Raw genomic sequence first — 15,481 nt, 5'->3', positions numbered from 1 at the left:
GCAAGACCTGAAAATGGCTGTCTAGCAATGATCAACAAACAACTTGACAGAGCTTAAAGAATTTTTAAATTAATAATTCTCAAATAGTGTACAATCCAGGTGTGCAAAGCTCTTAGAGACTTACCCAGAAAGACTCCCAGCTGTAATCGCTGCCAAAGGTGATTGTAACATGTATTGACTTAGGGTTTGAATACTAATGTAAATTTGATATTTCTATATTTCATCATCAATACATTTGCAAAAATGTCAAAAAACCTGTTTTCACTTTGTCTTTATGGGATATTGTATGTAAATGGGTGAGAGAAAAACATATATTTAATCCATTTTGAATTCAGGCTGTAACGACAAAATGTGGTCAAGGGGTATGAATACTTTCTGAATGCTTGTATTAAATTAATTAAAGCTGTCAAACACGGACTTCTCACTGAATATCTTTCTCAAATGTTAATATTTTAATTGGAAGGAAATCAATTGCGGATAATGTCAACATCAGAGGAGACTGGTGGGAGGAGCTATATCAGGATGGGCTCATTGTAATGGCTGGAATGGAATAAAAGGAACAAGATCAAACATATGGAAACCACATGTTTGACTCTGTCCCATTTATTCCATTCCATCCATTACAATGAGCCCATCCTCATATAGCTCCTCCCACCAGCCTTCTCTGGTCAACATTTATTTAAAGTATTTTTGTAATAATCCTCAGAAGTAAATTGTCTGTGCAGACTGACTATGTAGTCAATGATGCAGACCATGGTGCTGCAGACCATATATGGGCCTTGCCAGTAGATGACACTAGAGGGTTAGAGGAATTCCATAAAAATAGCACAGAGTTTCTATTCTGGTTCTGACTCAGTCTGCATTCTTTCCTTCGACAGCACAGTGAATGACTGTCTGCCATCTGGAAGTGTGTCAGAAAACTTTTGGCCAACTGCCTGTGACAGCTCTAACCTCTGCCTCCTCTGTACTGTTAATTATTATGTCACTCAGAGGTTTTTTACTGACTTACAGCTAGTTATGTCTGCCCAGTGCAAGACAGTAGGCATAATAGAAGGCAGAGCTATTTTACCAAGCTAGCACAATGATGAAGTATTCAATCACTTTGCATGCTGCAATTCTATAGCAGCCTCTTACAAATGGAACATGTTTATTTTTCCCTCCATAAAACATGCATGGCCACATTGTAGCCAACTGTTACGTCATAGTCTGGGCACTGGACAGGGGATGAAGAAAGAGAGACACTGGAAGAGTGAGATAGAGATAGAGAGAGGGAGGGAGGGGGGCTCCTGTGTTCTGTGGAGCAGCTGGTAGTCCATTGCTAACTACAGCGTGTATGTCACCCTCTCTGTCACTGTGTCCTCAGCCCTGACTTTCTGTCCGAGTGCACGTCTCTTACTCTATTTCAACATCTCTCTCTCGCCTACGACTTTCAACACTTTACAGAGAGGAGCCAGGTAAGAAAGACACTTATTTTACTCTGATCTTAATTAATGGAATGCAAGGCCGCATCACAGGATATCTTGTTGTTGTTTCAGGGCAGGGCTCTCCAACCCTGTTCTTTGAAAGCTACCATCCTGTAGGTTTTTATTCCAACCCTGATCGAGCGCACCTCAATCGAATAATTCGCTGGTCGATATGATGAATCAAGTTAGTTACAACTTGGGTTGGATCGAAAAATCTACAGGAGGGTACCTCTCTAGGAACAGGGTTGGAGAGCCCAGTTTTAAGGGAATTGTGATGTGTGGGTGTATAGTACTGCAGTTGTATTCGTAGTACATAATAGTACACACACGTAGTAGTAATATATGTAGTTGAGGGGAGAGGGCCTTGTAAAAGCTTGCTTTGTTAAATCAATATATCAGCCATCATGGAGCTCTTTGATGTTATGAAGGGCACAACTCCAAGAGGTTTTAACCTTGTGTACCACCTGTCAACATAAAGAAGTCTGTTTCTCCGGGTGTTGTTTGGTGGTTGTCATTAGTTACTAATTAAATCAACAGGGACAGGATTATGTGCGAAGTCTTGTGTCCAGCTAACTTGTCATTGACATCGGAAAAAAACTAGCCTCATGTGCAGCCTATCCTCAAGTGTGTGTGTCTGTGTCCGTACGTCCCCGTGTGTATGTTTGTGTGTGCATGTGCGTGTGTGTGTGTCTGTTGTCATGTGTCTGTTTCTAGAAATCCAATCGGATAAGATCATCAGATGGTTCACGAGGGGCTGAGAATGTGTGGTTTCCTCTGTCTGACATTCAGACTGACCTTTTATCTCTGGGGCTCTGATATCATGACCATGAGTCTCTGACATCACTACCATGGGTATCTGATACTATTGGGAAGAGAACAAACCTGGGTTCAAAATCATTTCAAATACTTTATCTGGGTTTGAATGAACTTGCCTGGCACAATGGAACCAATAGAATAGTCACAAAAGAAGTGCAAACCCCATCTATCTGGTACTTCAGACAGACTAGGCCAAACACTAAATGTATCTGAAAGATTTCAAATAGTAATTGAATCCAGGTCTGGAAAGGAGTAGGACTCCACATTATAGGGATTCGTTTTAATTCAACTCTGTGGGGGTTAAAAGCTATTGTCAGGGGTGGCTCATTGGGAAACCTATAACTAAAAGAGGATAATAAGTGAATGAGTCTTGTTGGACAGACTAAGCAATTAATATGCTTTAGAACAGGTACTGTACAGTACCATTCCACATTAACAAGTTTGTGGATATCTGCCTATAAGCCTGCTCTGTGCCTTGCAGGGAGAGCGTGATCACCATGTCACTGCTTCCCCTTGTGCCAAAATGCCTAGTAACATACACCTGGCAGGCCTCGATGTTAGAGAGAGGGCAGCTTTCTCGGCACGCTGCACTGGTCACATGACAGCTGGTTAGTCACTGCATTTGTCACATGCGGAAGGTTATGTGACTTCTATTCCATGGCTCACTCTTCCAAGCTAAACAGTTTGGGAATGATGGGAAATAGGGTAGGGTTGTAAGAAATTAGTGGCTACTTGGAAACTGATGAGAATTTGTTTTGCCTGTAATGACAGTGACCTGAGTTCCAGATGTGTGGAGGCTTGTGCCATCAGTGATGATTTTCATTAAATGACTCAACTATTACACAAGTGTGCTTCTTGTTGGGTGCACTGCAAACACTAAGTCCAATGTATAGATATTCTAGGTATTTAAAATGATTCCCCCACCCAAACAGCTTGCACTCAGCTTTAGCTGACAGATATTTAATCCACGGTCTCTGCTGATGTGCCTCTCAGAGACAGTCGATCTCAGGACAAACACACAATGCGGTCTGTAACCGTACAGAGGAACACAAGTAGTACGGCACAAGTACATGAGCTGTTTGATCATTCAATATTGATCAAATCAGGAAATATTTATCGTAAACATGGATGAAGGTGACCGATATAAATGTCCTCTGTCACTGTGGTTCTATGCTTATTCATTATGTAATAAATGGCTCTGACTTGATCTCAGTGTTTTGACTCTGTGCCTGGGATGAGATTACACGCATGCACAATGATTAATCAGGGTCACTCAATGATGGACAGATGCATTCCATCTCAATATACAAGGAATGAACAAATACATACAGTGACATTTGAATAGAAAGGATGGACTGAAAGACAAGGGTACAATGAGAGGATGAAGAGTGCTGCCACAATCTAAAATGTATTTAAAAAACATTCTACACACAATACCCCATAATGACAAATACGTTATTTACATAAGTATTCAGACCCTTTGCTACGAGACCTGAATTTTGAGTTCTTGTTTCCATTGATCATCCTTGAGATGTTTCTACAGCTTGTTTGGAGTCCACCTGTGGTAAATACAATTGATTGGACATGATTTGGAAATGCATACACCTGTCTATATAAAGTCCCACAGTTGACAGTGCATGTCAGAGCAAAAACCAAGCCATGAGGTCGAAGGAATTGTCCGTAGAGCTCCGAGACAGGATTGTGTCGAGGCACAGATCTGGGGAAGGGTACCAAAAAAAATCTGCAGCATTGAAGGTCACCAAGAACACAGTGGCCTCCATCATTCTTAAATGGAAGAAGTTTGGAATCCGCAAGACTCTTCCGAGAGCTGGCTGCCATTCCAAACTGAGCAATCGGGGGAGAAGGGCCTTGGTCAGGGAGGTGACCAAGGACCCCAAAGGTCACTCTGACAGAGCTCTAGAGTTCCTCTGTAGAGATGGGAGAACCTTCCAGAAGGATAACCATCTCTGCAGTACTCCACCAATCAGGCCTTTATCGTAGAGTGGCCAGACAGAAGCCACTCCTCAATAAAAGGCACATGATAGCCTGCTTGGAGTTTGCAAAAAGGCACCTAAAGACTCTAAGACCACGAGAAACAAGATTCTCTGGACTGATGAAACCAAGATTGAACTCTTTTGCCTGAATGCCAAGAGTCACGTCTGGAGGAAACCTGGCACCGTCCCGAAGGTGAAGCATATTGGTGGCAGAATCATGCTGTGGGGATGTTTTTCAGCGGCAGGGACTGGGAGACTAGCCAGGGTCGAGGCAAAGATGAATGGAGCAAAGTACAGAGAGATCCTTGATGAAAACCTGCTCCAGAGCACGCTGGACCTCAGACTGGGGCAAAGGTTCACCTTCCAACAGGACAACAACCCTAAGCACACAGCCAAGACAACGCAGGAGTGGCTTCGGTACAAGTCCCTGAATGTCCTTACAGTGCCTTGCAAAAGGATTCACCCCGCATGGCGTTTTTCCTATTTAGTTGCATTGAAACCTGTAATTTAAATTGATTTTTATTTGGATTTCATGTAATGGACATACACAAAATAGTCTAAATTGGTGAAGTGAAATTTTAAAAATTAAAAACAACGGAAAAGTGGTGTGTGCATATGTATTCACCCCCTTTGCTATGAAGCCTCTAAATAAGATCTGGTTCAACCAGTTACCTTCAGAAGTCACATAATTAATTAAATTAAGTCCACCTGTGTGCAAGCTAAGTGTCACATGATCTGTCACATGATCTCAGTATATATACACCTGTTCTGAAAGGCCCCAGAGTCTGCAACGTCACTAAGCAAGTGGCACTATGAAGACCAAGGAGCTCTCCAAACAGGTCAGGGACAAAGTTGTGGAGAAGTACAGATCAGGGTTGGGTATTAAAAATATCTGAAACTTTGAACATCCCACAATTTTTTTTATAATCCATTATTAAAAAATTGAAAGAATATGGCACCACAACAAACCTTCCAAGAGAGGGCCACCCACCAAAACCCACAGGCCATGCAAGGAGGGCATTAATCAGAGAGGCAACAAAGAGACCAAAGATAACCCTGAAGAAGCTGCAAAGCTCCACAGCAGAGATTGGAGTATCTGTCCATAGGACCACTTTAAGCTGTACACTCCACAGAGCTGGGCTTTACGCAAGAGTGGCAAGAAAAAAGCCATTGCTTAAAGAAAAAAATAAGAAAATATATTTGGTGTTCACCAAAAGTAATGTGGGAGACTCCCCAAACATATGAAAGAAGGTACTCTGGTCAGATGAGACTAAAATGTAGCTTTTTGGTCATCAAGGAAAATGCTATGTCTGGTGCAAACCCAACACCTCCCATCACCCCGAGAACACCATCCCCACAGTGGAGCATGGTGGTGGCAGCATCATGCTGTGGGGATGTTTTTCATCAACAGGGACTGGGAAACTGGTCAGAATTGAAGGAATGATGGATGGCGCTAAATACAGGGAAATTCTTGAGGGAAACCTGTTTCATTCTTCCAGAGATTTGAGACTGGGGCGAAGCTTCACCTTCCAGCAAGACAATGACCCTAAGCATACTGCTAAAGCAACACTTGAGTGGTTTAAGGGGAAACATTTAAATGTATTGGAATGGCCTACTAAAAGCCCAGACCTCAATCCAATTGAGAATCTGTGGTATGACTTAAAGATTGCTGTACACCAGCGGAACCCATACAACTTGAAGGAGCTGGAGCAGTTTTGCCTTGAAGAATGGGCAAAAATAGAGCTTATAGAGACATACCCCAAGAGACTTGCAGCTGTAATTGCTGCAAAAGGTGGCTCAACAAAGTATTGACTTTGGGGTGAATAGTTATGCACGCTCAAGTTTTCCGTTTTTTTTTAATTATTTCTTGTTTTTTTCACAATAAAAACTATTTTGCATCTTCAAAGTGGTAGGCATGTTGTGTAAATCAAATGATACAAACCCCTCAAAAATCCATTTTAATTCCAGGTTGTAAGGCAACAAAATAGGAAAAATGCCAAGGGAAGTGAATACTTTCGCAAGCCACTGTAAGTGGCCGAGCTAAAGCATGGACTTAAACCAGATCAAACATCTTTGGAGAGGCCTGAAATTAGCTGCCCAGCGACACTCCCCATCCAACCTGACAGAGCTTGAGAGGTTCTTGAGGCTGTAATTGCTGCCAAAGGTGCTTCAACAAAGTACTGAGTAAAGGGTCTGAATACTTATGTAAATGTGATATTTCATTTTTTTAAATATAAATTACAAACATTTCAAAAAAGCTGTTTTTGCTTATTATGGGGTATTGTGTGTAGATTGATGAGGGGGGAAAACAATTTAGAAATAGATTTTAACATTACAACATGTTGAAAAAGTCAAGGGGTCTGAATACTTTTCGAATGGACTGTATTTTTCTTATAGTAACGTTTTGCGCAAGTGCAATGTCCTCTGGCTGAAATGGAAATACATATGTAGGGCTTATACATAGTCAGACATGTGAGGGCCAGGCTATATATAGAAAAGAATGCTGCAACACGGAGCAGAGGGTGCTACTTTTTCCACACAGAACTTGATCAGTCCACGTCACTGAAGGACATCTTCTACTATATTGGTTAACCTTTTCCAGGGACCACAGCTATGAGATAGCCTAGTCCCAGAACGGTGTGTGCTCTTGCCAACTCTATTGCTGCCATTTTCAAGCCAAACAATTCCATAAGCAGTTGGCAAGAGATCAGAAACAGACGCTATGAGATTTTGTGTCATAAAAACACACAATCATTCTAGCAACTATTAAGTAGTTATAAAGGTTTTATATTCAACTCAATATAGTTGATTAATTTATTGTTGATTTTAGGAATTAAATTTATTTTCTGAACAATATTACCCTATATGTTTTCATGTTAATGGTTGGTTGTCTGTTGTGTCTCTCTAGTGGCCAGGTTTCAGGCTGGAGGGCAAGGTCCCAGCAGTGTCCAGAGGGGGGGACAGTGGTGAGGTCAGTTCCCTGTCTGGAGAGCAGAAGCCTGATTGGCTGGGCCCCGCCACGTTACAGCTGAGCCAGGGAGACAGTGGCGGGTCTGGCCCCTGGCAGACAGAGAGCAGCCTGGCTGAGTCCTGGTCCACCGTGGGAGACATGATGGACCCCGAGGACACCAAGAGCCTGGACAGCAGCTACGGAGTGGTCCACCTAGCCGAGGAGCGCAGCGAGAACCACTCCTCCATCTCCGACATGGTCCACCTAGAGCGGGAGGAGAAGATACTTGCGGAGGAGGAGGAGGACGGGAGCCTGGGGGAAGAGGAGGAGCTGCAGGCCTGTGTGATGAGTGTGCTTGGGGGAGGAGGAGACATGTCTGAGTTCAGGGAAGAGGAGCTGGATACCCAGGAATTATTACCTTCATCTGAGGTGTCAGCTGACCACCAAGAGACTATGGATTTAATTATGTCTGTGGCTGAGGAGCTATTTGTCCAGGAGGAGCCTGTTGAAGTATCCCACGCCACCACTGCCTCTATGCCCATGCCAGTTTGGAAGCTAGAGCCCCCCTCTGCCTCCTCTACTCCTGTCCCCTCAATACCTACACTAGCTGAGTTACATTCAGAGCTCCAATACTCTATGCAGGAGCAGCTCCACCCTCCCCCGGTCCTAGGACCAGGAGCACCACAGCCACCAGACCAGAGCCAAACTAACAGCCAACCAGAGTCCTTGGCCTCTCTCCACACTGCCCAGGAGACACAGGAAATCCCACCAGTGACACAGGAGGTTCCACCAGAAAAGACAGAGGCTGAGCTTGCTACATCGCTCCATGCCACTGAGCTACCTGTGCTGCTGTGTGGGGGCGCTGCAATGGTGGCTATTGTGGGAGTATTAGCTTATGGGGCTGTGGCTTACTGCAGAAAGTAGCAAACCCCTATCCTGTGAGCCCCAGCAGCCATATAACCCAGGTCTTTTAAAATCTACTCTAAACTATTCCACCAAGTACATACTGGATTTTACACAATGCGTTTCTTTGCATCTAAGTAGTATTATAAAGGTTGGTTACATTTTTTATCTATTTCCTGTGCTACCTCAGTCCACGTAAGAGCTCAGGAGATTTGGAAGAGCAATAATATTTGTTTCTCTGTAAATTCACAGGAAATTACACTTTTAAAATATCTTAAAAATCAGATCTTTGTTTGTTGTTTATTTTTTGTCCCTGTCAATGCACTATAAAATAACACACACGCATGCACGCCCACACACACACACACACACACACACACACACTAATTATGACTATAGTTGAGCCACTTCAAGGGGTATTGTATAATGGCTTGTTCTGTGTCACTGTGGGCAAACTCAGTGACTATGTTAGTTTTTGATCAAATGTATTAGTGGATATTAATCTGTATAGTGACTCAGCTGCAAATCAGCAAAGGGCCAAAGCTTATATAGCAGGTGTGGATATCTGGAGTTACAGTAACCACACAGCACTGCCCCCTGTTGCTCAGTTTTCTGTAATACAGAACAACAACTACTATTTGTCTACAAACCCTAGAGATTGATTTCCTGTTCAACATGGCAAATACATCTTCTACGTCTTCTGCAAGCCCTAAAGAATTGAATGCACTCAGATTGTGCTCTGTGCTCCAATATTTTCCGACATTGGCTGCTCTGGGGGAAATAGATTTGATAAGAAAAGGTCCCTTTGACATTTTTATTCCTTGCGAAACACACATTGGTTACTCAGCAAACATTCCCAGCCTTAATTCTCGCTCTGTTATAAACAATTATAAATGTTAATGTTACTTTCTATGAAGTACATACATAAACCGTTTTTTTCTTTGAACTGAAGGGTTGACTAAATTAGATGTATTTTTATAATTTTCTGACATGGTGTGATGTCAGTCTTTACTACTTCCTAGTGGCCATGTGTGGAACAGTAAAAAATACAAAATAAATGTAAAAAATATGTGGAACAGTTTTTTCCTGTTGTGGATATATTTATATTTTTTATTTTATTTAACTAGGCAGGATAAGTCAGGATATATTTATAAGTGACTCATATTCACAAGTCCATGCCCATGAATTCACTGGCTAAAACTTCAAATGGAAAAAGTATAAATTAAGTTATTCATTCTGTATTATTTCATTTGAAATTATATCTAAAACAATCTCAGAGATATACATCATATTTTTTTCTAAATAGTACTTGTGGTTACATTTTCTCTAACCACAAGCCAAAGGCTATCTAAACTGTTAACATTGACTGTCTCAAATTAACATGTATTCATACTCCGTTAATAGGAACCAGTGGCATCTACAATTACTTTAATATAGTGAGAAAAAAAGACATTCTTGCAGAACAAAAATTCAACAAAATAACAAAAACAAAAGAAACTCAACATGCAACATCCACATCCACAACTCAGACCATAACATGATCTCACTGATATAGTTTTACAATGCTGTGGCCTCACAAACTTTATTCCACTGATCTAATCTGTGTCAGTGCCTTTGGTACTTCTTGATTTTCATTGAGTGGCAGTAAATAAAGAAGTTGAATCGGTGTCGACCGTGTTGCGGTTACACTGCCCTTCCCTCATTGGTGTTGATATAAACAGACCTTTTCAATAGAACCTGCAGAGAAGGGGAAGAAAAATGCTTCTTTGTTTGAAGAGATAAAGCAGCCCGCACGGCTGCTTTATGGGTAAATGTAAACACCTTGGCACAGACACGCACTCATACACACCCACGCACGCACAGACCGCTCTCAGGTAAATATGTCAACCTACCCATCCAGGCAAGATATCCGCTGTATTCACACTCAGCGAACCTGAAAGGGGAACTTCAGGAGTCAGTCCGTTGATATTTAAAACGTGTCGGCAGCTTCTAATAAAAGAACTTCTCAAAAATCCCTTGTTTATTTGGAGAGGGAGGAGTTGGGATTTGCAGACAAGACAAATACATATACTATGAATCATTAACGATAGCTTTTATGACTCAGGTCAAAAATCTGACCCATAATGCACAGTTCCAGTTAAGCAACACATATCTATTTATTAAAATGTGTGATATCTGTACAACATATGGTTGCAACAGTGACTAGACGGTGTGGCTCACATTGATTTACTGAAATATTTAACAATTACGTTAATCATCTCAAAAAGGTTAAATTTATGTAATCGACTCACAGCAAGTTATAGTTACGGTACTTGTGTATTGTATTTGTTTCATCATCACCTAGTTTGTTAAATGCTTTGAAGTATCGAGTGTGAAAATGAAATCAACAAATGCTGTTAAAAATATAGAAACTGCGGTGTACATTAGCAATCCCTAGTGGTTCAGAAGGTGCAATCAAGTTACACAAGGTTTTTTTAACAGGTGCAGATGATTCCATCATTAGAATTAGGGAAGTATGGTTTTTAATCATCTACTTTTCAGTCTCCTGCTGAAATAAACACTCATCATGCACACCTTATTGTGTTTGTCTTAGGCATACAGTAATATCCATTACAAGTCAGGATAAATCAGCAACATTCTATCAATTCTAAAACCAACAGATTGCTAATCTACTGAAATACAGATCAACTATTTACCAGACATGATGCAACACTTTTCACTATGTTCACTACTTCACTACACCATCTCCACTGTGTCCATAATAACTTACTATGAAAAAATGTTAAATGGGCTAAAGGCTACATGGAGCTTATACTCAAGCTTTAGAATGGAAAACTAATAGGGTTTTTATCACTTGATGTCAACGACTGCAGTTTGGTTACAGATACAGTGCCTATAGAAAATCTACACCCCCTTGGATTTTCTTCACATTTTAATATATTACAAAGTGGGACAAAAAATGTATTTAATTGTACTTTTTTTGTCAACGATCTACACAACACAACATTAAAAAAAAGGTGAATGAAAAATGAAAACACTAATATAGCTTGATTAGATAAGTATTCACCCCCCTGAGTCAATACATGACACACCTCTGGCAGCGATTACATAAGAGCTTTGCACATCTGGATTGTGCAATATTCACCTATTATTCTTTTCAAAATTCTTCAAGCTCTGTCAAGGTATTGGGGATCATGGCTAGACAGCCATTTTAAAGTCTTGCCATAGGTTTTCAAGCAGATTTAAGTCAAAACATTCACTGTCTTCTTGGTAAGCAACTTCAGTGTAGATTTGACTTTGTGTTGTTGGTTATTGTCCATCTGAAAGGTGAATTCCTCTCCCGGTGTCTGGTGGAAAGCAGATGAAGCAGGTTTTCCTCTAGGATTTTGCCTGTGCTTAGCTCCATCCAGTTTATTTTCATCCTGAAAAACATCCCAGTTTTTGCTGATGTCAAGCATACCCATGCCATGATGCAGACACCACCATGCTTGAAAATAAGGAGGCAGTTACTCAGTGATGTGTTGTGTTGGATTTCCACCAAACATAAGGCTTTGCATTTAGGCCAAAAGTGTATTTTTTTTACTTTAGTGAATACAGGATATCCTGCATATTCTGTATATTTTTATTCTTCTTTTCACTCTGCTGTTTAGGTAATTATTCTAGAGTCACTACAATGTTTGTAAGGGTTGCGGAACTGGTGCCAGTGAAGTCAGACGCAGGAGAGCAGAAATAGGTAATAGTTTAATTTCAAAAACCAACGGCAATAAAAAAATAACCTACATGGGTACAAAACCCGACGCGCACCAGTAACATAGTGCACAGGCACTTACAAACAAACAATTTCACACAAGAACATGGGGGGAACAGAGGGTTAAATACACAACACTTAATGAGGAAAATGGAAACCAGGTGTGTAGGAAAACAAGACAAAACAAATGGAAAATGAAAAGTGGATCAACGATGGCTAGAAGACCAGTGACGCTGACCGCCGAACACCGCCCGAACAAGGAGAGGAAACGACTTCAGTGGAAGTCGTGACAATGTTGTTCATCCTGTTTTCTCCCATCACAGCCGTTGAACTCTGTAGCTGTTTTAAAAATCATCAATGGCCTCGTGGTGACATCCCTAAGCAGTTTCCTTCCTGTCCTGCAGCTCAGTTCAGAAGGACGACTGCATTTTTGATGTGTATGGGTGATTTAATACATCATCCACAACATAATTATTAACTTGACCATGCTTAAAGATATATTCAATGTTTGATTTGTTATTGTTACCCAAAAATCAACCACTATTATTTCCCATAGAGTGAGCCCATGCAACTTATTATGTGATTTGTTAAGCCAAATTTGACATCTGAATTAATTTAGGCTTGCCTAAACAAAGGAGGTGAAAACTTACGTAACGACTATATTTTAGTTATTACATTTTTATTAATTTGTAAAAATGTGTAGAATTTTCTTTTCACTTTGACATTATGGAGTATTTTGCCTAGATCAATGACAAAAAAATTACAAATACATCTATTTCAACCCCACTTTATAACGCATCAAAGGGGGTGTAGATATTCTATAGGCTCTGTAAGTGTTAGCCACGTCAGACAATACACTTAAAACCCAGTAAAACAATATAATGGAAATTATATAGACATATCCCTCAGCAGTTCAAGGGTCTCAGATTTCAATTTACAGTAAAGTCTATATTTACTGAAGAGCATTTATGGTAAGATAACATGCATGTTTATAAATATCTACCCAAAAATGCTAATTAGAATGCTATTGAAGGACATTCCTGGATAAATGAAGTCATAAGAGAGGTTATTATTATTCATGTGATCTGATCTAGTAACAGTGTGAAAGAGTGATTGTGGGAGGTGTATCTGATCTGCTCTTCCAAAAAGAGAAGTATTGCCAACCACGAATTGACATTGACACATTTAAATCAACCAATCTCTTTTCTGACACTTTGTTTTAGCCGAAAGGTGAATATTGGGGCTTACACCACTATATATACACCTGCACAAGTACATCCATCTCACACAGACAGTGGTCAGACACTGCTTGCCTTGTCTGAAGTTCACGCTCAAACATACAAAATGGTGAGTCATGACAGATTGAAGATCAATTTAGTTTTTATTTTAAGTACATTTCATGTTGTTCTAGAATAAGGCATTTATTCCTATTCATTTTGTAGCTTAACTTTTCTCCTAATTACGACATTGTAGTTGATTGCACGTTATTGATGTTTTCCTAGATCTCCCTGGATAATGACATCAACCAGCACTTCCAGGATGCAATTGATGTGATTCAACGGCACTCTGACGATCCGTATTGTGATACAGGTAAACTTACACTTCAACACTCATGCCAGAAAACCAGATTTAAATCTGAAAGCTAACAATCATTATTGTACAGACATTATTGTTTATACTTTCTTTGTATTGAGCATGCCTGAAAAATGATTCAATACATTTTAGTCTCATTGGTTCTGGCAGTGAAGACTGTATTGAATGACTATATTTTTCTCCCACTACTTAGAGTATAAGTACTTTGAGCCTCCAACGCGATCGAGCATAATGTGCTGCTACCCCATCACCCACCCTTCTGATGTGCCAGGTCCATATGACTGGAATGAGCAGACGGTGAGTGTACAGAACAAGTGGTTGTATTTGACCAGTATAGTACTATTGACTGACTTCTCCAAGTTTGCACAACTGTGATGTAAGGTTACAGTACATGTATGTGTCATGTCTCATGTGGATGTGACTGACCTGACCAGTTTTTCTCTCCTCGTCCTGCCAGTCATGGCCTCATGTTGTTCCTTACGACTCACTGGGTCCATCTGTAACTGTGGAGTACCCCCAGTTCTACTCCATCGCACCGCCACCGAGGAACGGCAAAGGTGAGCAGTGTTTGGCCACCAGTGATGAGTGATGACAATGTCTGTAAGAGATGTGAGAGAGTACAACTACACACGCTAGAATTGAACATGTTTCTAATACTTTAGTATTCTATTGATTGCCAAGTATCAAATTGACATCATTACAACTGAATCTCTGCCTGTTTATGATTTTATTATAGTCAACCTTTTAATCTCATCAGGTCGCAAGAAGCTGCGTCTTTATGAGTACCTGCATGAGGCTCTGGGCGATCCCAACATGGCTGACTCCATCCAGTGGACGGACCGTGGCAGCAGCACCTTCCACTTCATCTCCAAGAACAAAGAGAAGTTGGCCGAGTGCTGGGGCAAGCGCAAGGGCAACCGCAAGACCATGACCTATCAGAAGATGGCACGGGCGCTGCGCAACTACAGCCGAACGGGCGAAATCGTAAAGGTGCGCCGCAAACTCACCTACCAGTTCAACCCGTCGATCATCCAGAGGCTTGGGGGCATCAGTCACGTCATTCCCCCTGCCGGGCACCCCGAGGCTGGCCACCCTGGGCGGGAGGTGCTCCTCCACCAGCAGCATGCCCCAGCTGAACAGGCTTACTATGGCTCTGCTGCTGCACCTGACTGGCACAGCTGGTATGAACATTACTCCCTCCAGGGAGACTGTGATCTTGCCACAAGCTTCACTTCATCCACAGTCACCAAGTTATGAACTCAGGTAATGTCACTGTGGAAAATAACAGAGGTTAAAAGCTGCTTTAGCTAGCTGTCAATTCATACTGTTACTCCTGCATTCTTCTGCGGGGGCCTACAACTGGGCCTTGTTATGCAGCCATTGTGTTATGGGGGTCAGGAAACGTAACAGTCATGGTAAAGAAAATTAAAAAATGTTTACTCTCCGTTAGTCAGCACCTTTTGCCATTTAAAAAAATGTAATGACCATTGATCAGGTATTGTGGATCATTGAATATGTAAATAATGAAAATATTTTCACTTTTTTTTTTACCTATGAGAACTGTGAACCAGTTACAAGCCTTCGGTGTGGGTACTGTACATGTAAAGGGAAAGAATTACAATGTTGGTTTCAAATACGAACATGTATTACTGCATGTCATTTTGTAAATAATGAATTTAAATCCTTTGTATCTCACACACATTGATGTATTTTAATAAATCACTTTTGTATAATTTGTATTTGTACTGTGTATACGGTTTTATTTTAGGCAATGAATTATTCAACACTGCATCAACACTGACTTCAATACTGACTTCAACACTGACTTCATAACCGTGCCATTCTTGCTTACCTAACAATGGTGAAAATGTCATGAGTTCCAACAAGTGTCCCATCCTTGTTGTGTCCGAGGAAAAAAAGAGGGGGAAAAAAAGAGAAAAACATGAACTTTGTTGAATGAGCCAAATATGTCTGCTTGTGCAACGGCAATAACAACACTGTCTACCCCTCACTC

At 41.0% G+C, this 15,481-nt stretch overlaps 2 protein-coding genes across 3 annotated transcripts; both read left to right on the top strand.

Moving 5' to 3' along the window:
* Positions 1–1,237: 1,237 nt before the first annotated feature.
* Positions 1,238–8,410, top strand: LOC110500062 (bcl-2-like protein 13). The gene is made up of 2 exons (XM_021577205.2): positions 1,238–1,454; positions 7,182–8,410. The coding sequence occupies exon 2, from the start codon at positions 7,383–7,385 to the stop codon at positions 8,145–8,147; it is 765 nt and encodes a 254-aa protein (XP_021432880.1). The 5' UTR covers positions 1,238–1,454; positions 7,182–7,382; the 3' UTR covers positions 8,148–8,410.
* Positions 8,411–13,068: 4,658 nt separating this feature from the next.
* LOC110500061 (transcription factor Spi-C) lies at positions 13,069–15,016 on the top strand. 2 transcript variants are annotated; one of them, XM_021577203.2, is made up of 5 exons: positions 13,069–13,221; positions 13,377–13,464; positions 13,661–13,764; positions 13,925–14,024; positions 14,204–15,016. In XM_021577203.2, exons 1-5 carry the CDS (start codon positions 13,219–13,221, stop codon positions 14,722–14,724), a joined length of 816 nt encoding a protein of 271 aa, XP_021432878.1. In that variant the 5' UTR covers positions 13,069–13,218; the 3' UTR covers positions 14,725–15,016. The 2 variants fall into 2 exon arrangements, with proteins under 2 accessions (XP_021432878.1, XP_021432879.1); XM_021577204.2 differs by having other exon boundaries at positions 13,085–13,221; positions 14,225–15,016.
* Positions 15,017–15,481: the final 465 nt, after the last annotated feature.

Source organism: Oncorhynchus mykiss, chromosome 21, assembly GCF_013265735.2.
Source record: "Oncorhynchus mykiss isolate Arlee chromosome 21, USDA_OmykA_1.1, whole genome shotgun sequence".
NCBI classification, from domain to species: domain Eukaryota; kingdom Metazoa; phylum Chordata; class Actinopteri; order Salmoniformes; family Salmonidae; genus Oncorhynchus; species Oncorhynchus mykiss.
This window is presented reverse-complemented; position numbering and strand designations above follow the sequence as displayed.

Bases quoted from the DNA above. Each gene is read 5' to 3' on its own strand.
- LOC110500062 (XM_021577205.2), top strand. From the start codon at position 7,383: ATGATGGACCCCGAGGACACCAAGAGCCTGGACAGCAGCTACGGAGTG.
- LOC110500061 (XM_021577203.2), top strand. The intron at 13,465-13,660 runs GTAAACTTACAC...CCCACTACTTAG, and splicing joins CGATCCGTATTGTGATACAG to AGTATAAGTACTTTGAGCCT. The intron at 14,025-14,203 runs GTGAGCAGTGTT...ATTTTATTATAG, and splicing joins GCCACCGAGGAACGGCAAAG to TCAACCTTTTAATCTCATCA.